This window comes from Equus quagga, chromosome 22 (assembly GCF_021613505.1).
Source record: "Equus quagga isolate Etosha38 chromosome 22, UCLA_HA_Equagga_1.0, whole genome shotgun sequence".
In the NCBI taxonomy this organism is placed as follows: domain Eukaryota; kingdom Metazoa; phylum Chordata; class Mammalia; order Perissodactyla; family Equidae; genus Equus; species Equus quagga.
Window position 1 is genome coordinate 16,094,764 of NC_060288.1, and position 16,553 is coordinate 16,111,316.

General features: G+C 35.6%; 1 protein-coding gene across 1 annotated transcript in view; it reads right to left on the reverse strand.

The window, feature by feature from the left end:
- Positions 1–6,473: 6,473 nt before the first annotated feature.
- Positions 6,474–16,553, reverse strand: part of SGCZ (sarcoglycan zeta) — a 430,925-nt gene continuing 420,845 nt past the window's right edge. The window contains exons 6-7 of the mRNA XM_046648788.1: positions 13,185–13,308; positions 6,474–6,668 (exon numbers count right to left, since the gene is read on the reverse strand). Coding sequence (XP_046504744.1) covers positions 6,474–6,668; positions 13,185–13,308 — 319 coding nt within the window. The remainder of the gene's footprint in view (positions 6,669–13,184; positions 13,309–16,553) is intronic.

Consider the following 16,553-nt stretch of genomic DNA (forward strand, 5'->3'; position numbering starts at 1 on the left):
CTGCTCTGCAATATCTCCACTTCATAAGAGGAAAGATCTTAGCAAACACCAGGCATTGGCATGGTTGGCAGATGGTGTGAGGATCTACTGAAAATAAGTATGTAAGTGTCTGGTTGCTTATTGGAACAAGCCAAAACTTTTTTGGAGATTAAATAAAGTCATCGAATATATATAATTCTCCAAATTAAAAGTATTCATTTATTTTCTATTTAGATTTAATATTTTAAAGCTTTTGTGAGCAGTGTAAATGATTCTGGTTTTGTTTTGCTTTTTCTAATATGTAGACCAATGTATAGAGATATTTGGTAGCCAAGAAAAAAGGTAATAGTGACTTAAAAAAAAACCATTCAACGGATACTGTTGCTTTTTTGGAACACATGAGGAATAATGTCACTCTCAAAGCATGTAAGAAATTGGACTGGGAATTATACCTCTGAAAGGTAATAAATTATCCTGAACTGAGCTGGTTCTTGATATTGTGAATGTAACAAGGAAAGGAATAAATGAAACATCACATATGTAAATCCTGGTTAGTATGTGTTTATATTCACAGTTTCATGTCTATGTGTATTTGTGTGTGGTCATATATATCTGTGTAGGGGGGTGTGTTTGAGCAAATAGCAATTTTTCCAGTCTCATAACAAAATCACATCATAGAGATTGCAGAATAGATAAATAATTAGCTAATCATCTGATAAAATGTAGTGAGCATGACTTAAATCAATTTGAATTCTTTAGTTCTATTGAACATATATTTAAGAAGAACAATATGTTCAGTTTTTCATAAGAGAAGCATCTTTATCAAGTATGAATATGTAGATTAAACTAAATTTTTAAAGCATAAATCTTAATAGAATTTATATTTAGAACACAATGGAAAAAGGTCTCTATTTACTACTACTCATGTCCCTCCTCTTTGAAATTGTTTTCTCAATAAAATAAATGAAATGATATGGATTTTGATTCTCTTTGTTTTGACTATCACATTTAATCATGGTTACACAGTAGCACCAAAATTAGGGCAAAATACAAGAATTACAGGAGAGATCTTAAATTATATGAGCTCATTGCATGCTTCAAAGTTCTCATTTTCTGAGAAAAATAAGTTTCCAACTGCCAAACTTTGTTGCATTTTCTCCCAAAAGAAATATAACCCAATCCACCCCAAACTAAACAAAAGATACAATAGACTGGTTTTTGAATAGATATGTTATCTACAGTTTATGGAACAGATAGTCCATTTAAATAGAAAAAGGTTGATTTTACATAAAGCAAGATAGAGTACAAAAGCACAGCTTTTGTAATTTTGGTAATATTGCAATTTTACAAACATATTGCATAGTATGTGTAAGAAAATAGTTCCATTTTTCATATATCTGTATATACAAGAAAACATTTACATGAAAATTACAAAACAAAATAAATGAGTAGTGGACCTGGTTTAAAGAATTGTATAAATAACGAGACACTCAAACTTGAAATTACATATTTCCATTGTAAGTGAATGTCCTTGCACATCTTTAACCCTGTTTGGCTTTTATTTATAAATATTCAAACAAATGAGATATTAAGACTGCAAAAACAAAAAGAATCACAGTTCATTATACCTCATTTCCTCTCATGTTTTTCATCGACTTTCTCAAAGAGTGGAACCACTTCAATCAACGCTTAAAAAATACCCCCCTGGTTCTGGAAATATTTCAAATTAATTATATTCTCCAAAGAATTTTTAGCAAGCGTGAAAGTTTTAGGGCAACTCGATAAATCAATCCTGGACTCATTTTGTGATATGGTCTATATATATTGGTTTTATGAATATCAAGAAATTTATTATGCATGTAGAAAAGATAAGTGGATTACACTAACAAAGTTTTCCTTCTAAAACAAAAGCATTAATTAATGGTCTACAGCTCAGAATCCTGCAAGGAGGGTGTTTACTACCTCATATTATAATTATAAGCCCTCCTATTCATTTGAATAAATTAGTAGAAGCAGCAGTGTTGTAAAGTTAAATACAATAGAAATCCCAGTCTTTGGTCTTTGACATTTAAACTAATGAACTGTAATATAAAACAATACGAATAACAGTGTTCAGTGAGGTCATTCATTAGTTTATGATTGTTTTAAAAGAATAAAAATACAATATTGTTTTACTTTGTGATAATGATATTTTCCAATATTCATTACTAAATATACACTAGGATGTAGAGAAAATAATTTCTCCAAGTATCTTTAAATATGGTCACATGAGCAATCTAATTAGACCAAAGCTACTGGAAGCATAAGGTGACGTCATTCACATGAAACTCAAATGTGAGTTTGGCCTTGATGGCTGTAGAGAGAATTTGGCCATTAAATGTCTTCAACTATTTTAATAATTTAATATTATGTTATTGACACTATCTGCTATAAAGCGCTTAAATGCATTAAACACTCTCCAGCTCTCTGCCTATTCCTCTCTCAAATAGAGATGCTGTGTTTGCAATGACATAATTGCTCAGTTTTGTTGTATCAAATGCCAGTTTCATAAAATGAGGCACTGTCCAATTGAGTAATTCAGATGGTAGAATATGTAGGAATTTTGAATGGCATACGTTATAAAAAATTCAGCAATTGCTGTTTGTGATCAAATTACCTTCTCTTCAAAAGACCAATGCTTTTTAGTTGGATAGAGATAAGTAATAACAGAATCATCAAGAGACTATTAATATTTGTTAAATATTTCCATTAATTTCCTAAATAGTCATTTTTAGTAAGACCAGAATACATTCTTTTCCTTTTTAATGTCAGCCATATTACTGAAGCTTATCAGCAAAGCATGATTTTCCAAAAGGGATATTAATGTTCAAATGGTAAGAACAAGAAAGAAAGTATGGAAAAGGCATGGGGATTGGATGCTGGAAAGATTTGCATTTCAACATTTATAAGCAGTATTTTAAGTTACGTAAGGAGATAAAAAAATACTAGTGCAGACTAGGTACTGGAACCAAGATTGCTGAGTCTTTTCTTTAGTGAATCAGTGAAATTTAGAGAAGAAAGTAATCAAAGAAAACTTCTAGTTTGATGTACCCCTTTCACAGATAAGAAAACTGTGGTCAAGATAACTAAATATACTTCTACAGGTCACATGAGTATATAGGGCAGAACTGGAAATGCAAGATTTCCAGGTTAACATAAAATTTGAAGCATAAAATTATCTTAAATTTTTGGATAAATAATTATGCACCAGATTATAAAGTTTATGGTTTATAATAAAATAAGAAAGAAAAATAGGACTAAGAAATACCTGGTAGAAATTTTGGAGATGTTGAGCAAAAGAAACATGAAATTTGGAAGTGCATTTTTTTGGAAGGATCTTCCTGAAATATTCTGAAAGAAAAAAGAATGACTCCTCTTTGCTTCTCTCCTTTTGACCCCCAAAAACTGAGCTCAATCACTTCTCAGTTTATCCATTCCCAGTTAAGAATTTAAACGCTGGGAATTGTCAGTCCCTTTCCTTCCTTCTATCCTTCCTGCCTTTCTGCTTGCCTGCCTTCTTCTTTTCTTCTCTCTCTGCCTTCTCTGGCTAACCCGAATACAAAGTAGAGGGTCCATGTAGTACACTTTAAATGAATTATATTTCTGAGTTTGATTTAGGAAAGATGATATTTGCATCTCCGTAAACTGCACTATATGTATGTTGTAACATAAAAATGGTACTGGAAAAACACATAATGAATCTGTTTGGGTAGTCTGCAATTAAGGGAACTCTGTATTAAGAAAGAACCAACCCTTCTTTTATGAGGAAATTAAAGACTTTTAGGAGCAATCTTCTAAGCCTTCAAGAGAAGCTCGAATTCTGAGGCTGCGTTTATACTTAGATTCCAAGGAATCTAAAATAGCCAGTCAAGTAATTTTAACTAATATTCAGTCTTGGATAGGAAAGCCATCTGTATCACTATTTTTTCCTACTAAATGTTTTTTAGTAGCAAAAAAATTTTTTTACATCATTTGGACATAATGTAAATCTTTTAACTTCTATATTTTTTGAGTTGTGTCTGTAACCTTTCAGAACATATTAGAATTCAAAATTTGACAGCCCCTCACTGGAATTGGTTTTTACACTTTTTTGTCTCATCCTTTTTTTCACCTTCCCTCCTCTATGACATATAATTTAAAATTTCAATGGCCCCTTCCACCTCTTGGAATGAGAATATGTTAGAGCTGGAAGGACTCTCTGGAGACCATTTGATTCAATACTTTTTTGGTAAAGTTGAGTAAACCAAAGGCTGGAGATACTCCCAGACTGTCTAAGTCAATGCACTGATTATTGGAGACAGAGCTGAGATTAGAAGCAGGGCTAATAACTAATCAAAAGAATTGTTCCCATTTGACTAAGAAACTTTCTTAAGTGTTTTAATTTAGAGATATTTAGAACTTGAATATATCTCAAATTAATACATAGTGTTTTCCTAAAAAAGTCCGTAATACAGTGTTTAGCACCCATAATTTTTCAAAATCTCTTGTGTTATACTTTGTGTGAGTATTTTGCAAAAGCCAATGTGAGAATTTCTCATATTAGATTCTAATGTTTTAGTTTAAATAAATTGAACTTTTTTGTTATGGTATGAATTTTAAGCCATTGCATACATACCGTAATTCTTACTCTGAATTGATTTAAAGTTTTATACAATAACTTCCAACCACAACTCAAGTTCTATTTTAAAAGTAATAAGCCTGTACTAGCTTTCTGATTTTTCTGCTGAGTACAGAATGTGTTTAGTGAAATGGAGTTTTTTCAAGAATTCAATATGATAGGTTATCCAAGCAAGATAATTCTGGCCAAATGGTTCACTTTGCTGCTTATGTTACCCAATTTTCCTACTTTCACTAGCCAAATTGCTTCAAGTTCCAATCTCCCACTTCACCCCATGCTGTAGAGGCCTGAACCCCAAAGGTTCTACAGTCACGGATTCCCAAAATGAAATTTCCCAACACCTGCAAGAGCGTGCATGGGGGAGAAGATTGATTGGTACATGGAAATTAAGGACTTACCTTATAATAATAAAGTCATCTTCCCATAATAGGAAATGTTTAATACAATTTTACATTCTTGGATTTTGTAAGTTTCAAGAATTTGAGTTAAGGAGTGTTGGGATAAACGAATCTATAGTATACTGGAGTTATTTATTAGGAGCTTATTTACAAAAAGAAGCATGGAGAACAGAAGGTACTATGATTTCTGTTGTCAGGGTAGCTTAACAGTCTAATAAAAATAACTAGATGTTAAAACCTGAAAGGAAATGTAACTAAATTCCTTAAAATATGAATCTAATGGAGTAAACACATTTTCAACATGTTTGTTAACAGTGGTATTTTTTACTCTTTAAGCACGGATTTTTAATTTAATTTCTACATCCTTAAACCTTAACCTCCAATAAAAAATATATAGATATAATTCTGAAGATGATATTCCAATGGAAAGTGAATCCATTCTCAGCATTATGCATCATATTAGTGTTTATTTATTTAGAGGATGTTTGAATTTTAGCAGTCAGAGTCAAGTATAAAGTGGATGGAGCAAACAAAAATTGTACTATTAGAACCTGGTGTAAAGGATAACACGTAAATTAAAAAAAAATAAGAGCTACGGATTCCACACCATCAGTATGTCCCTCTTCATCCTACCTTATATTGCAATAAATTAGATGTTTTGTTAAAAGCAAATACATCACATGCAATAGCCAAGTAAATACTATATAAGGCCATTCAGATCTGACAAATGACAGTATAATGGCGTTTTGCTAATTCTGTAAAGGTTATATTGCTGAGTGCTTTCAAAATTACCTAATGTACAAAATTCTAGACGTAATAGACAAAGAGTAACAACACATTGAATTTAAAGAAACAAATAAAACTCAGGGTGGGATTCTGTATTGTTTAGTTGTGTTTTGTTAAAAACTATGTATTGAATTTAACTTTAGTAAAGCAAGCATTACATAATGCTTTAAAATTTTAAAATTCAGGGATAAAAGTTTACATCCAAAAAGATGAATGGAAAATTGTGCTTTCAGACTGTAGAATTAGTTTTCTCACAGGGTTAACCATTTCATCTTGCCATTGGATACTGGGAATTTCATCCATGTCATGTATGCATATGCAGTTCATATCCAGGTCCTGCAAAAATCTAAAACTGTGTGCTTCACTTCATGTAGCAAAGGCACCTATGTTGTTCTCCCTTTTGAGCAAAAGTTATGATCCAGTTTTCCCGCTGAAGATGATTTTTCCATTGTTCTGTCATTCGCACTTTCTGTGTTGGACAGTACGGTAAATCACACGAGAAGGTGGCGGTGAATCCCTGCTTACACTGGAAAAAGTTGCTCTGTGGACCATTTGAAGAAGCTCTGGACTGATCACAAGGGAAACCGAGCAAAACTGTGAAGCAGACGGACAGGAACAAAAGGCTATTCTGGTGTGAGGAGAAATCAGTCACTTCAGTTCCATAAGCAGATGTTGCTACTGGACTGACAAGTGGAACCTACTCCTGCTGGAGAAAGGTACAGTTTGCCATTGGGACAGACACACAGTTCATAGACTGTCTGTCGAGAATTTGAGGAGCTTGATGAATAAGATGAAAAGGAGGCGGTCGGTAGATTTCCCAGCCGGATTGTATCTGCATTCAAAAATATCTAGGGGGAAAAGAAATTGCATTTTAATTCACTTTAGCATTTTACATTTCTCAGAGCTTGACAATATAGTCTAATAAGAAAGCCTACACAACAAACAATTATATTGGTTTAGCTGCCATGCTTTGTTGAACAAACAAATTACATTCCTACGGTATAGCCCAAAAGCTCAGCAGCTATCTTCTCCTTTGGGACGTGGTGCATTCTCACAGAAAGCCCGATCTGAAAAGGGATATTGTACAATCTGCTTAAGGGGCCAACCTAGTTATTCAAACATCACAGAAAATTAATGATTTTGACAGTCTCTCAATTTAGCTTTTTAATCATGCCTAGTCTAAAGAACATACAAAGAAATAAGGATGTTCATGGAGATGACATTACTGAAGCGATGGGCAATTAATTAAAAACAAATTTACTCTCTGGCCTGATTTTTTTAAATACTTGTAAAATCACGTTGACAGACAGTCTAAAGGATATACCGAGTAGGTAATCTGCACAATTAACAACAGATATAATCAGGTTTGAAGTCTCCATGAAACAGTACTTGTACTCAACACCTACTTTGCTATGTCTTCTAACTTGCAAATTACTTCACTGCTTCCGAATAATGGACACAACACGCTGATGGACAGTGATCATATGGTTTTGACATGCATGGGGAAAGTTCCAAAGAAAGAAAAATTGAATCATGAATGTGAGTGAGCAAAGAAATAACTCTCTCTAGCTTTTTCCTCATTCTATTGTTATATAGCTAATTACTGCCTAAAGGCATCTCTAAATTGACAGGACAATCAAAGACTACTGCATTTTCCACATATTTGCCCTCATCCAAGTCCTATTCATGTCTTAGTGGGACTCCTAATTGCTTGCTTCCCATAACTTGCTTCCCAGCTGCCATTCTCGTCCTCGTCCAGTATATTTTACATACTGTATAGATCTAATTTTTAAGAAATGCAAATCAAATCATGCCCCCCTCCCCCGCCCCCGTGCTCAAAACTCTCTAATGGCCTCCTCCGTCCACACTTCAACTGAATCTTGATTCCTCTCCATGGTCCACAAGCCCTGTGTGACCTGGCCTATCTTTTTAACATTTCTTATAATTCTTCTTACTCAAGCTCTTGCATTTTCTCAAATATACCAAAGAACTCTGGTCTCAGGGCTTTTTTATTCCCTATTTCATTAGCCTGAAATACTTTTCTCCAGATATTTACAAGTGGGGGTGTATATCACGTAGGTGGTTTGAGAACAGGGGTAGGAGGGAGATTTCCACTGTTTGCCTTTTTCATGCTGTATAGATTTTGAAACACAGGAATCGATTGCATACTGCAAGGAAGCCAGAAAATGGATTCATATATTATAGGCATGTATACTTTAGATTAATTTAGACATGACCATGTTTAATCAGATCTTTACCAGACGGTCACCTTCTCAGATAGGATTTCTTAATTCTCTGATTAAAATAAGACTAATCCATAAACCTCTCCTTGACAGCTTTATTTTTCTCTATAGTAAGAATCTCTTCTTGGGCCGGCCCGGTGGCACAGCGGTTAAGTTCACACGTTCCACGTCTCAGCAGTCAGGGGTTTGCCAGTGTGGATCCCGGGTGCAGACATGGCACCGCTTGGCATGCCACGCTGTGGTAGGCATCCCACATATAAAGTAGAGGAAGATGGGCACGATGTTAGCTCAGGGCCAGGCTTCCTCAGCAAAAAGAGGAGGACTGGCAGTAGTTAGCTCAGGCCTAATCTTCCTCAAAAAAGAAAAAAAAGAATCTCTTCTTAACATTATATTATGTGTATTCATTATTTGCTGTTTGTTTCTCTTACTTGAAAGTAAGATCTGTGAGGGCAGGGCCTGTCTTTGGTTCCTGGCTATAGAATAGTGCACAGAATTGTGCCAGTGCACATGGCATGAAAGAACATTCTTCCTTCACCTTGCACGTCTCTCCCTTCTAGGGTACAATTGTCACCCTCCACCAAAGTCCAGTTCATCTTCTCCATCCTCCATGGGTCTTCCCTGACGCTCCAAGGTGAAAGACTCTTCTTATTTTGTTCTCCCGTAGAATTTATTATTATTAATATCTTATTTTGCTGATCACTTGATATGTTATTTTGTAGTCATATTATATCTTACTTTTCCTACTAAACTATGTCCTTCTTGAAGGTAACATCACACCTGAATTTTTTTATAACTTTACGATATTTGACTATGCACATACAGCTTCCCCATAATGCAAATAGCTATTGAATACATGAATAGATTATAAAATAAATGAATTATTGCATTTACCAACAGTATTCAAAGTTCAGAAAACATGAATAGAGTTTTTGTTTGTAGGTGTCAAATGTTAAAATTTATTACCCCATAATTACTTCTGGGTTAAGTGACACAATTTTTTAAAGAAGATTATTATTATTATTTCTGATGTGAAAGTTAAAAGCACAAAACCTAAGACAAAGAAAATGACAATACATTTTTGGGGTGTAGATGCTGGGCCTCATTTTTCTGCTTCTGTGTTTCCATGTTGAGGGACATCAATGAGTGTAACATGCTAATTGGTACACACTCTGGGCTCTTGCATTCATGTCTCCACAGGAGAGGAGGATGACTTCTCTCACTGGCTGGGTTTGAGAGAAGAACTGGGCTTGAATAGCCCATCCTTTTCTCACCTCTTTTTAGGAGCTAGCATGCTTTCAGAGAGCAGACATTCTCAAGCTTCACAAATGCTAATAGGTGACAAGCTCTGGGACCCTGTGGTTTTAGGTCTGCATATTTGGAGGTGAGTTCACTCTGAAGAAAAATCAGGAGCTGGTGCTCTGGCCAAGAAACCATGAGACATAGGTAATAAAGAATGGAACATGGAAAGCTAAACAACACGTGGATAAGGAGGCTCATATGGGATTGATCAAATGACTGTAAGATATTGTGAATGGCTTATTTATTAGTAAGTACAGAAAGCAATGTTACCAGTTAGCTTTGGTGGTTTGCAGAGGCTTGCTGACACAATGCCAAATTGCTGGATTTTATAGTTATGGCCTCTTTCTATTGGTGTAGCCTGAATAGCTGTGGAAAGTAGCTGTTTTTATACATATAGGGCATGCAGGTGGCAGCCTTGGAAACCAAGCATAGCTGTGGAGGCCTCACCAATGGAGTCAGTCTTGGAGGACCTGGGCCTTATGGTGTGTGCCCTGCTTCAGCTTAGCTACGGCAGTGCCCTCTAGCTCTCCTTTCAGGACAGTATTTAGCTATATGACAATACTTAATCCCGTAAACTTCTGAGATCCAAGCTGTAGCCTGACCCATGTAAGGCAATTAGATTTTATTAATAGGTAAATTAAAATGAATGGGGTCTTTAAAAAGAGAAAGTGGCATTTTCTTGGCTTGAGATAGAAAATTAAGTCACTAGATAAAAAGGAGTGTCATATATTGATTCTTTTCAACCCAACATTGCTCAGCTTCTCCAGCATGGAAAGGCTAGTTCATACCTCTTTCTGTTCTGGTAACACAATTACTATGATACTGTTCACTTTCCAACTTCTACAATTGATATTTCTATTCTATATTGCCCCATAAACCATATAATCTATTTGTTCTGAAACTCTTCCTCGTACTCAGAATCACACCCCTGAGCTTTCAAGTCACAGCCCACTGTCTTCTCCCCACCAAGAATTCATTTATCCCCTTCTCACCTGTTGAAATCATGCCTATCACTGTCATAGAAAATGTTAACTAATTTGCAAAATAAAAATGGTTTTATCCTTCCTCTGTGATCTTGTAAAGTATACGTTATGTTATTGTATTGCATATGCTTTTATAACTCTTCTAAAGTTCCACACACAATCATGATTCGTGTTGTCTTCAGAGCTGAATTTGAAATTCCTTGCAACACCATGTCTGAAATCATTGAAACTTCTGCAGTGCAGAATTTTAGGTGCAATTTATTCTTATGCATTTTGTCTGTTGTTTTGGTTACCTCAATATCATGTCTGTTCTGATGTTAACTTGTTTAAAACTATCTAAAGGTAAGGACTTTACCTATTTCTGTGTTGTTTAGTAAATGATGAATCTGCCTTTCTGTGGTGTAGTCAGTGAAACAATGAGAAAGATTTTATATCATCTCACACTTCATAGGAAAATTACATGCTATTTTATTCTAATATAAAGTGTTGTGTTTTTCTGTATCTCTATTTTATTAATATAAAAAAATGACTACAGCTGAACACCTCTGGCTATGATTTCATTATAGCATAATACTTAATTCACAATTAAATTCTAATCTGTAATTGAATCCAAGGATACTGCTGATACGTTGAATAAAAGAACACATATAAAGTGGTGCATAAATACGAGCAGAACAGAGATTAGTAACCACCAATATGTATTATGGGATGATATTATGAATAATTTGAATGTATTATTAGCATGATAAATGCAATGTTTTTAAAAAGAATATGAGATATTGAAGAAAGATTTCTGGCTCGCTATAGTAGAAAAAGTACTGTAGTCTGCAATTATAGTGGAAAGAAATCCTCAAAGGTGAAATGGATACGTTTTTTAAATATCACAAAGTCTATTTCTAAATCATTTAAGTTACAATATCTACTCAGATGATAATATGTTCCTGCCAGTAGGTTTGTTGATAAAAAGGAAGCAAAATACATACAGTCTTGCGTTGCTTAACGATGGGGATACGTTCCGAGAAACGCATTGTTAGGCAATTTCATCATTTTGCTAACATCATAGAGTGCACTTACACAAACCTAGAAGGTATAGCTGACTACACACACAGGCTATATGGTACTAATCTTATGGGACCACTGTTGTATATGTGGCCCAGCATTGACCAAAATGTCGTTATGTGGTGCATGACCGTGAGTAAAATTTGTCTTGAATCAATACAACGTTAACAGCTTAAAGATGACATAGGAGCATCGTCCTCTGATTCTATTAATTTATGCCCTCGTCTTTATGTGTGAAGAGATATGAAATGCTCCAGAGGATCTCTCAAATTCTTCTTCCATTCTTTTTCTTCTCAACTTGATGTTTGTAAGCTCATAATAAAAAATAAGCACATGAAGGAAGAAAATGCTAAGGGAATTAATTGGTAGAAACAGCAATACAATGATTTAGACTTTCAAGGACTTCGGAAATTGTAGCAAAAGTATTCAGAGTAGAGTATGTATTATGTATAAGGCTATGAAATAATTGAAGTAGAATTAAAAACAAACAAGCAAAGAAAAGAGCAACCACCAAGATGTCCTGGCAGATTCAAAAAACCAACAGATGAGAATCCTAGAAATGAACAACATAATTACTGAAATTAAAAGCTCAATTTAGGGATTAAAGAAGAGATTAGATACTGAAGATCAGATACCTGGGCATGTAGAGCTGAATAAATAAGCAGAGTGAGGCACAAGGAGATAAAACAATAGAAACTAGGAAGGAGAGGCTAAGAGACCTGGAGGGAAGAGAATGAAAAGACATAGCGTTTCTTCAGAGTTTCAGAAGAAGGCCATCGAGACGGGGGAGAGGTAATATGTGAAGACGTGCTGTCGAGGAATTGACAAAAACGTGGTTCTGCGAACACAGCAATCACAACATATATAGCAAATAAGATAAATGAAATAAATATGTGTCTATTGCATTATAGTGAAAGAGTGGAAGACCAAATGCAAGGTGTTCTCTAAAGCAGCCAGTGAGGAAAAGCAGATGCTCTTTAAACGAATGACAACAGACTGAAAGGAGATTCTGGGGGAAATAAAGTGACATGGAAGAAAAATATTAGCATGCATCTCCTTATCTAGGAAATAACAATCAGGCTAAATGATAAAGTAAACTTTTGTTTCTCTTTTAGCAAAAATATAGGGGCCATTTCTACAGAAACAAACATCTGAAGTACTTTTTGGAAGAAGTTTTTGAAGACCAAAACAGGACAAAAAAACAAAGATTCTTGATATTATTTTGATACTCATTATGTTTATCTGCCAATTTTGAAATTACAGGATTTTAGATGCCCCACTTGTAATTGACTTATGAATGAATATCTTTCAGTAGAAAATAAGTGGAGCTTTGACTTAAGAAAATAACATTAGGGGGGCCGGCCCATTGGCACAGTGGTTAAGTTCGCAAGTTCCAATTCTCGGCTGCCCAGGGTTCACCAGTTTGGATCCCGGGTGCGGACACGGCACCGCTTGAAACGCCATGCTGCGGTAGGCGTCCCACATATAAAGTAGAGGAAGATGGGCACGGATGTTAGCTCAGGGCCAGGCTTCTTCAGCAAAAAAAGGAGGACTGGCAGTAGTTAGCTCAGGGCTAATCTTCCTCCAAAAAAAAAAAAAAAAGAAAAGAAAATAACATTAGGTTTACCAAATTTCATATTCAAGGAGCAGTATTAATATTTTCATCATTTAAGCTCTCTTAGGAAGCAATTCTGTCTGTTTCACCTGAAATCATATGCATATAATTTGAGAAGATGCACACTTAGCACTAAAGGGCCAGTCTCTGCCCCTCAGAACTCACCTCCCCTTCTGTAGACTGCAAATGGAGCTCCTTCCTGCAAATGGCCTTGAAGTCTCCTGCAGCAGCACTCACTTGGACCCCTCGAGGAGCTTCCATGATCAAGGATCTGGTTGGTGATTCAAGCCTAAAAGAAAAACAAAAGAATCCTTAATCGTAAAAAGAATAAATTACGGTGGTCTAGATGGTAACATTAGTCAACTGAAATGAAACAAACGACAGTAAGGCAGAAATAAAAATCTTTGCCATTTCACAAAAAGCCAAAAGCAGTTTTCGAATGATTTTTAATTGCCTTCTCTGTTTTTTGGCTCTTTATGAAACTCTTCATTTGTTACACATCTATTATTTATTCTTTTTTACTCTCATAATGATTTAGTAACAGTTTCTTAGGTTGTTTCCCCTTACAACACACATGAAAAGTAGGTCATGATAAGTTTATTTGTTTAAATCTTTTATACATTTTCAATATTAATGATGGAGGGTTAATAAATACATTTTTATAAATTTAGCATGGAAGTATGCCTCAGTAGAGTTCCTGTCTTGCAAGAATGAGAAAGCGTTAATGAAAGTCATTAATATTGAGAAGTTTCAAGCATGCACAGTCAAAATTGTGTAAACTTGAAAAATGTTGAAGTACTGTTTACACTTCTAGAAATTGGTTAAAATGAAGAAACGAAACATTTCCTATATTAGCTGAGCTATACTGGCCCAGGAAAATGCCCATAGAATGGATGACATTAGGCTGAGAAAGAAAAATTACATGAAGGATGCTACACAAGTACACATGTGATTAAATGTTGATGGCATAAATTTTGATGAAGAAAACAGGTGTTTTAGATAGTTGTGCCTGCAAAAAAAGATAGTTTGGAGGTGGTTTCAAAATTATCTTTAAATACAAAAGTAGAGAAAAAAACAAAAGAAGGCAGAATACAGAAACTAGGTAACACTAGTTATCTAAAAAACACTAGTGTGAGGGGCCAACCCTGTTGTGTAGTGGTTAAGTTCACGCACTCCACTTCAGCAACCCTGGGTTCACAGCTTCAGATCCTGGGTGCAACCTAGTATGCTCATAAGGCAATGCTGTGGTGGTGTCCCATGTAACACAGAGGAAGACTGGCACAGATGTTAGCTCAGGGCCAATCTCTCTCACAAAAAAAAACCTAAGAAACAAGAACGCTAATGTGAGAAGAGGTAGGATTCCTGAGTGAGTCTTGGATAAGCGCTGAAGCTGCAATTGCCTGTGTTCCCCTGGAGCACAGAACTTTAGGACAAGAGCCTTAGGCTCACATTTACCATCATCCAGAGCAACTGGTGGCCTTTGAGGCAATAGATCCGGAGCTGGTTTGCAGGGAGAACCACATCAAATAGTCTGATCTCTGAAGACCAGCTCTGGGTACTGAAGTTGAACTTAAAGACTCGAAAGTGATATAAAGGACTAGAGCCAGCATTTACAAGAACCGATTTCGACGTTTTGAATGTTTTACTTTTTTTCCACTCTCCAAAGCCACTTTGAAATTTTGATGTCTAGGGTCCTCTTGGACATCCTCATAAAATCCCCCGAGGGTCAGGTTTTGAATATATATATTTTAAAGAAATGTCTGCATCTTGTTGCTTTTTTAACAAAACAAAAATAATACATTTTCTAAAAGCATTTGAAAAAATGAAAAAAATCACTCATAATTTTTCACTCATAATCCTCATACTTTGCACACAGTATCTAAATTTCAAAATCTGAATGTTAAAATGTATGTTTTACAAGTGACTTCCCCTGATATGCCCCCAAATATACACCGCCTTGAGTAGTATATCAGTGACCACCACTGTTTCCATTTGTTAATTATCCATAACATCAAATGTAATTATATACATTTTGAAATGATTGAACCGTTCAAACAGAAGTCAGATAAGACTTTAATTAAAATGGATTAATGTTCTAGAACAGATTGTGAATCTGACATTCAAGAAAACATAATTCAGTGAGTTTATGAGTGGGAGGAAAAGCACACTTACTTTATCAAATAATTGATCTGGTTTGGTTTGCCTCCAAGCAAACTAAAGGGGTGGGATTATTACTCATACATTTGATAGAAAATATCCATATTAAATGTATGCATTGTTTGTAACATATTTGTACCATGTTTGATATTTGGTACTAGAACATTAAAATATATTAAGTATTTCTGGGCTTTTGAGTTTTTCTGTTCTCATCTTTATTAATTATTGAATCAGAAAATGTTTATTATATTCATCAACTTCAGGTATTCATTGCCGGTGTAGCCACAGAGTACAGTGTGTTGCCAATACCGACATAGAGGACCCCTATTGAAAGAGGTGGTGAAGAGTGAGAGCAGGGTCAGGACAGTTAGCCAGCAGCAGTAAGCCTCAATTTTGTCATTGCTAAATTGGAAAATATGATTTTTTCTTATAAGATCATAAAAAATATCTTAAAAGAATTAAGGGGGATAAGTATGTGGTGGGCTAGGATTTTGAGATATTAATGGCATTTCCTCCCCTGTCCCGTTTACGCTTGCTCTTTGTGTCTTTGTGGTTCTCCCAAGCACTAAGCAGTATCCTTTACCGCAAATTGAGGATGATGGAGCAGAGAAGCTGATAAGGATCTTTTAAGTGTCCTACCTTATAGACATTTCGAGTTGAAAAAAAAAAACTTAGCCATTTAGTGTGTTGAAAATGATTCAGCACATAAACAAAAACATCAGAAGAAAACCAAAATCGGTGAGAGCTTGTTGTGGATTCCCACCTGTTGGACAACTGTTTTCATTATTTTGAGGAAGATTAGCCCTGAGCTAACATCTGCCACTAATCCTCCTCTTTTTGCTGAGGAAGATTGGCCTTGAGCTGACATCTGTGCCCATCTTCCTCTACTTTATATGTGGGACACCTGCCACAACATGGCTTGATGACCGGTAGGTCCACCCCTGGGATCTGAACCCATGAACCCCAGGCTGCCCAAGTGGAACACATGAACCCAACCACTAGCCACCAGGGTGGCCCCAGGTTCTCTTGTTTTTACCTGGGATCGCATCACTGTACCAAGGGGCTTACACTGTGCCAAAGCATTTGATGGTGACATTTGGTCATCTGTAGCCTCATGATCCAAGCTGGCATTTGTGAAGAGATTCTCATTTTTCTCTCCACTTGTCTGCATTCACCACAAGTCACCGTTCCTCCCTCCTTTGAGGCTCTTTGATCTCTTGTCCTCAGTTAACCTGAGACATCACTAGTGTCCCCAAACCTCTAACACCTAAAGAACAAAGGTCTCACCACCTAGGACTTGGCCTCAGGTAACAGAACACAGAGAACCATTCAAGACCATCTGTTGATTCCCCTCCAAATCTTCTCTATCCAATGAAT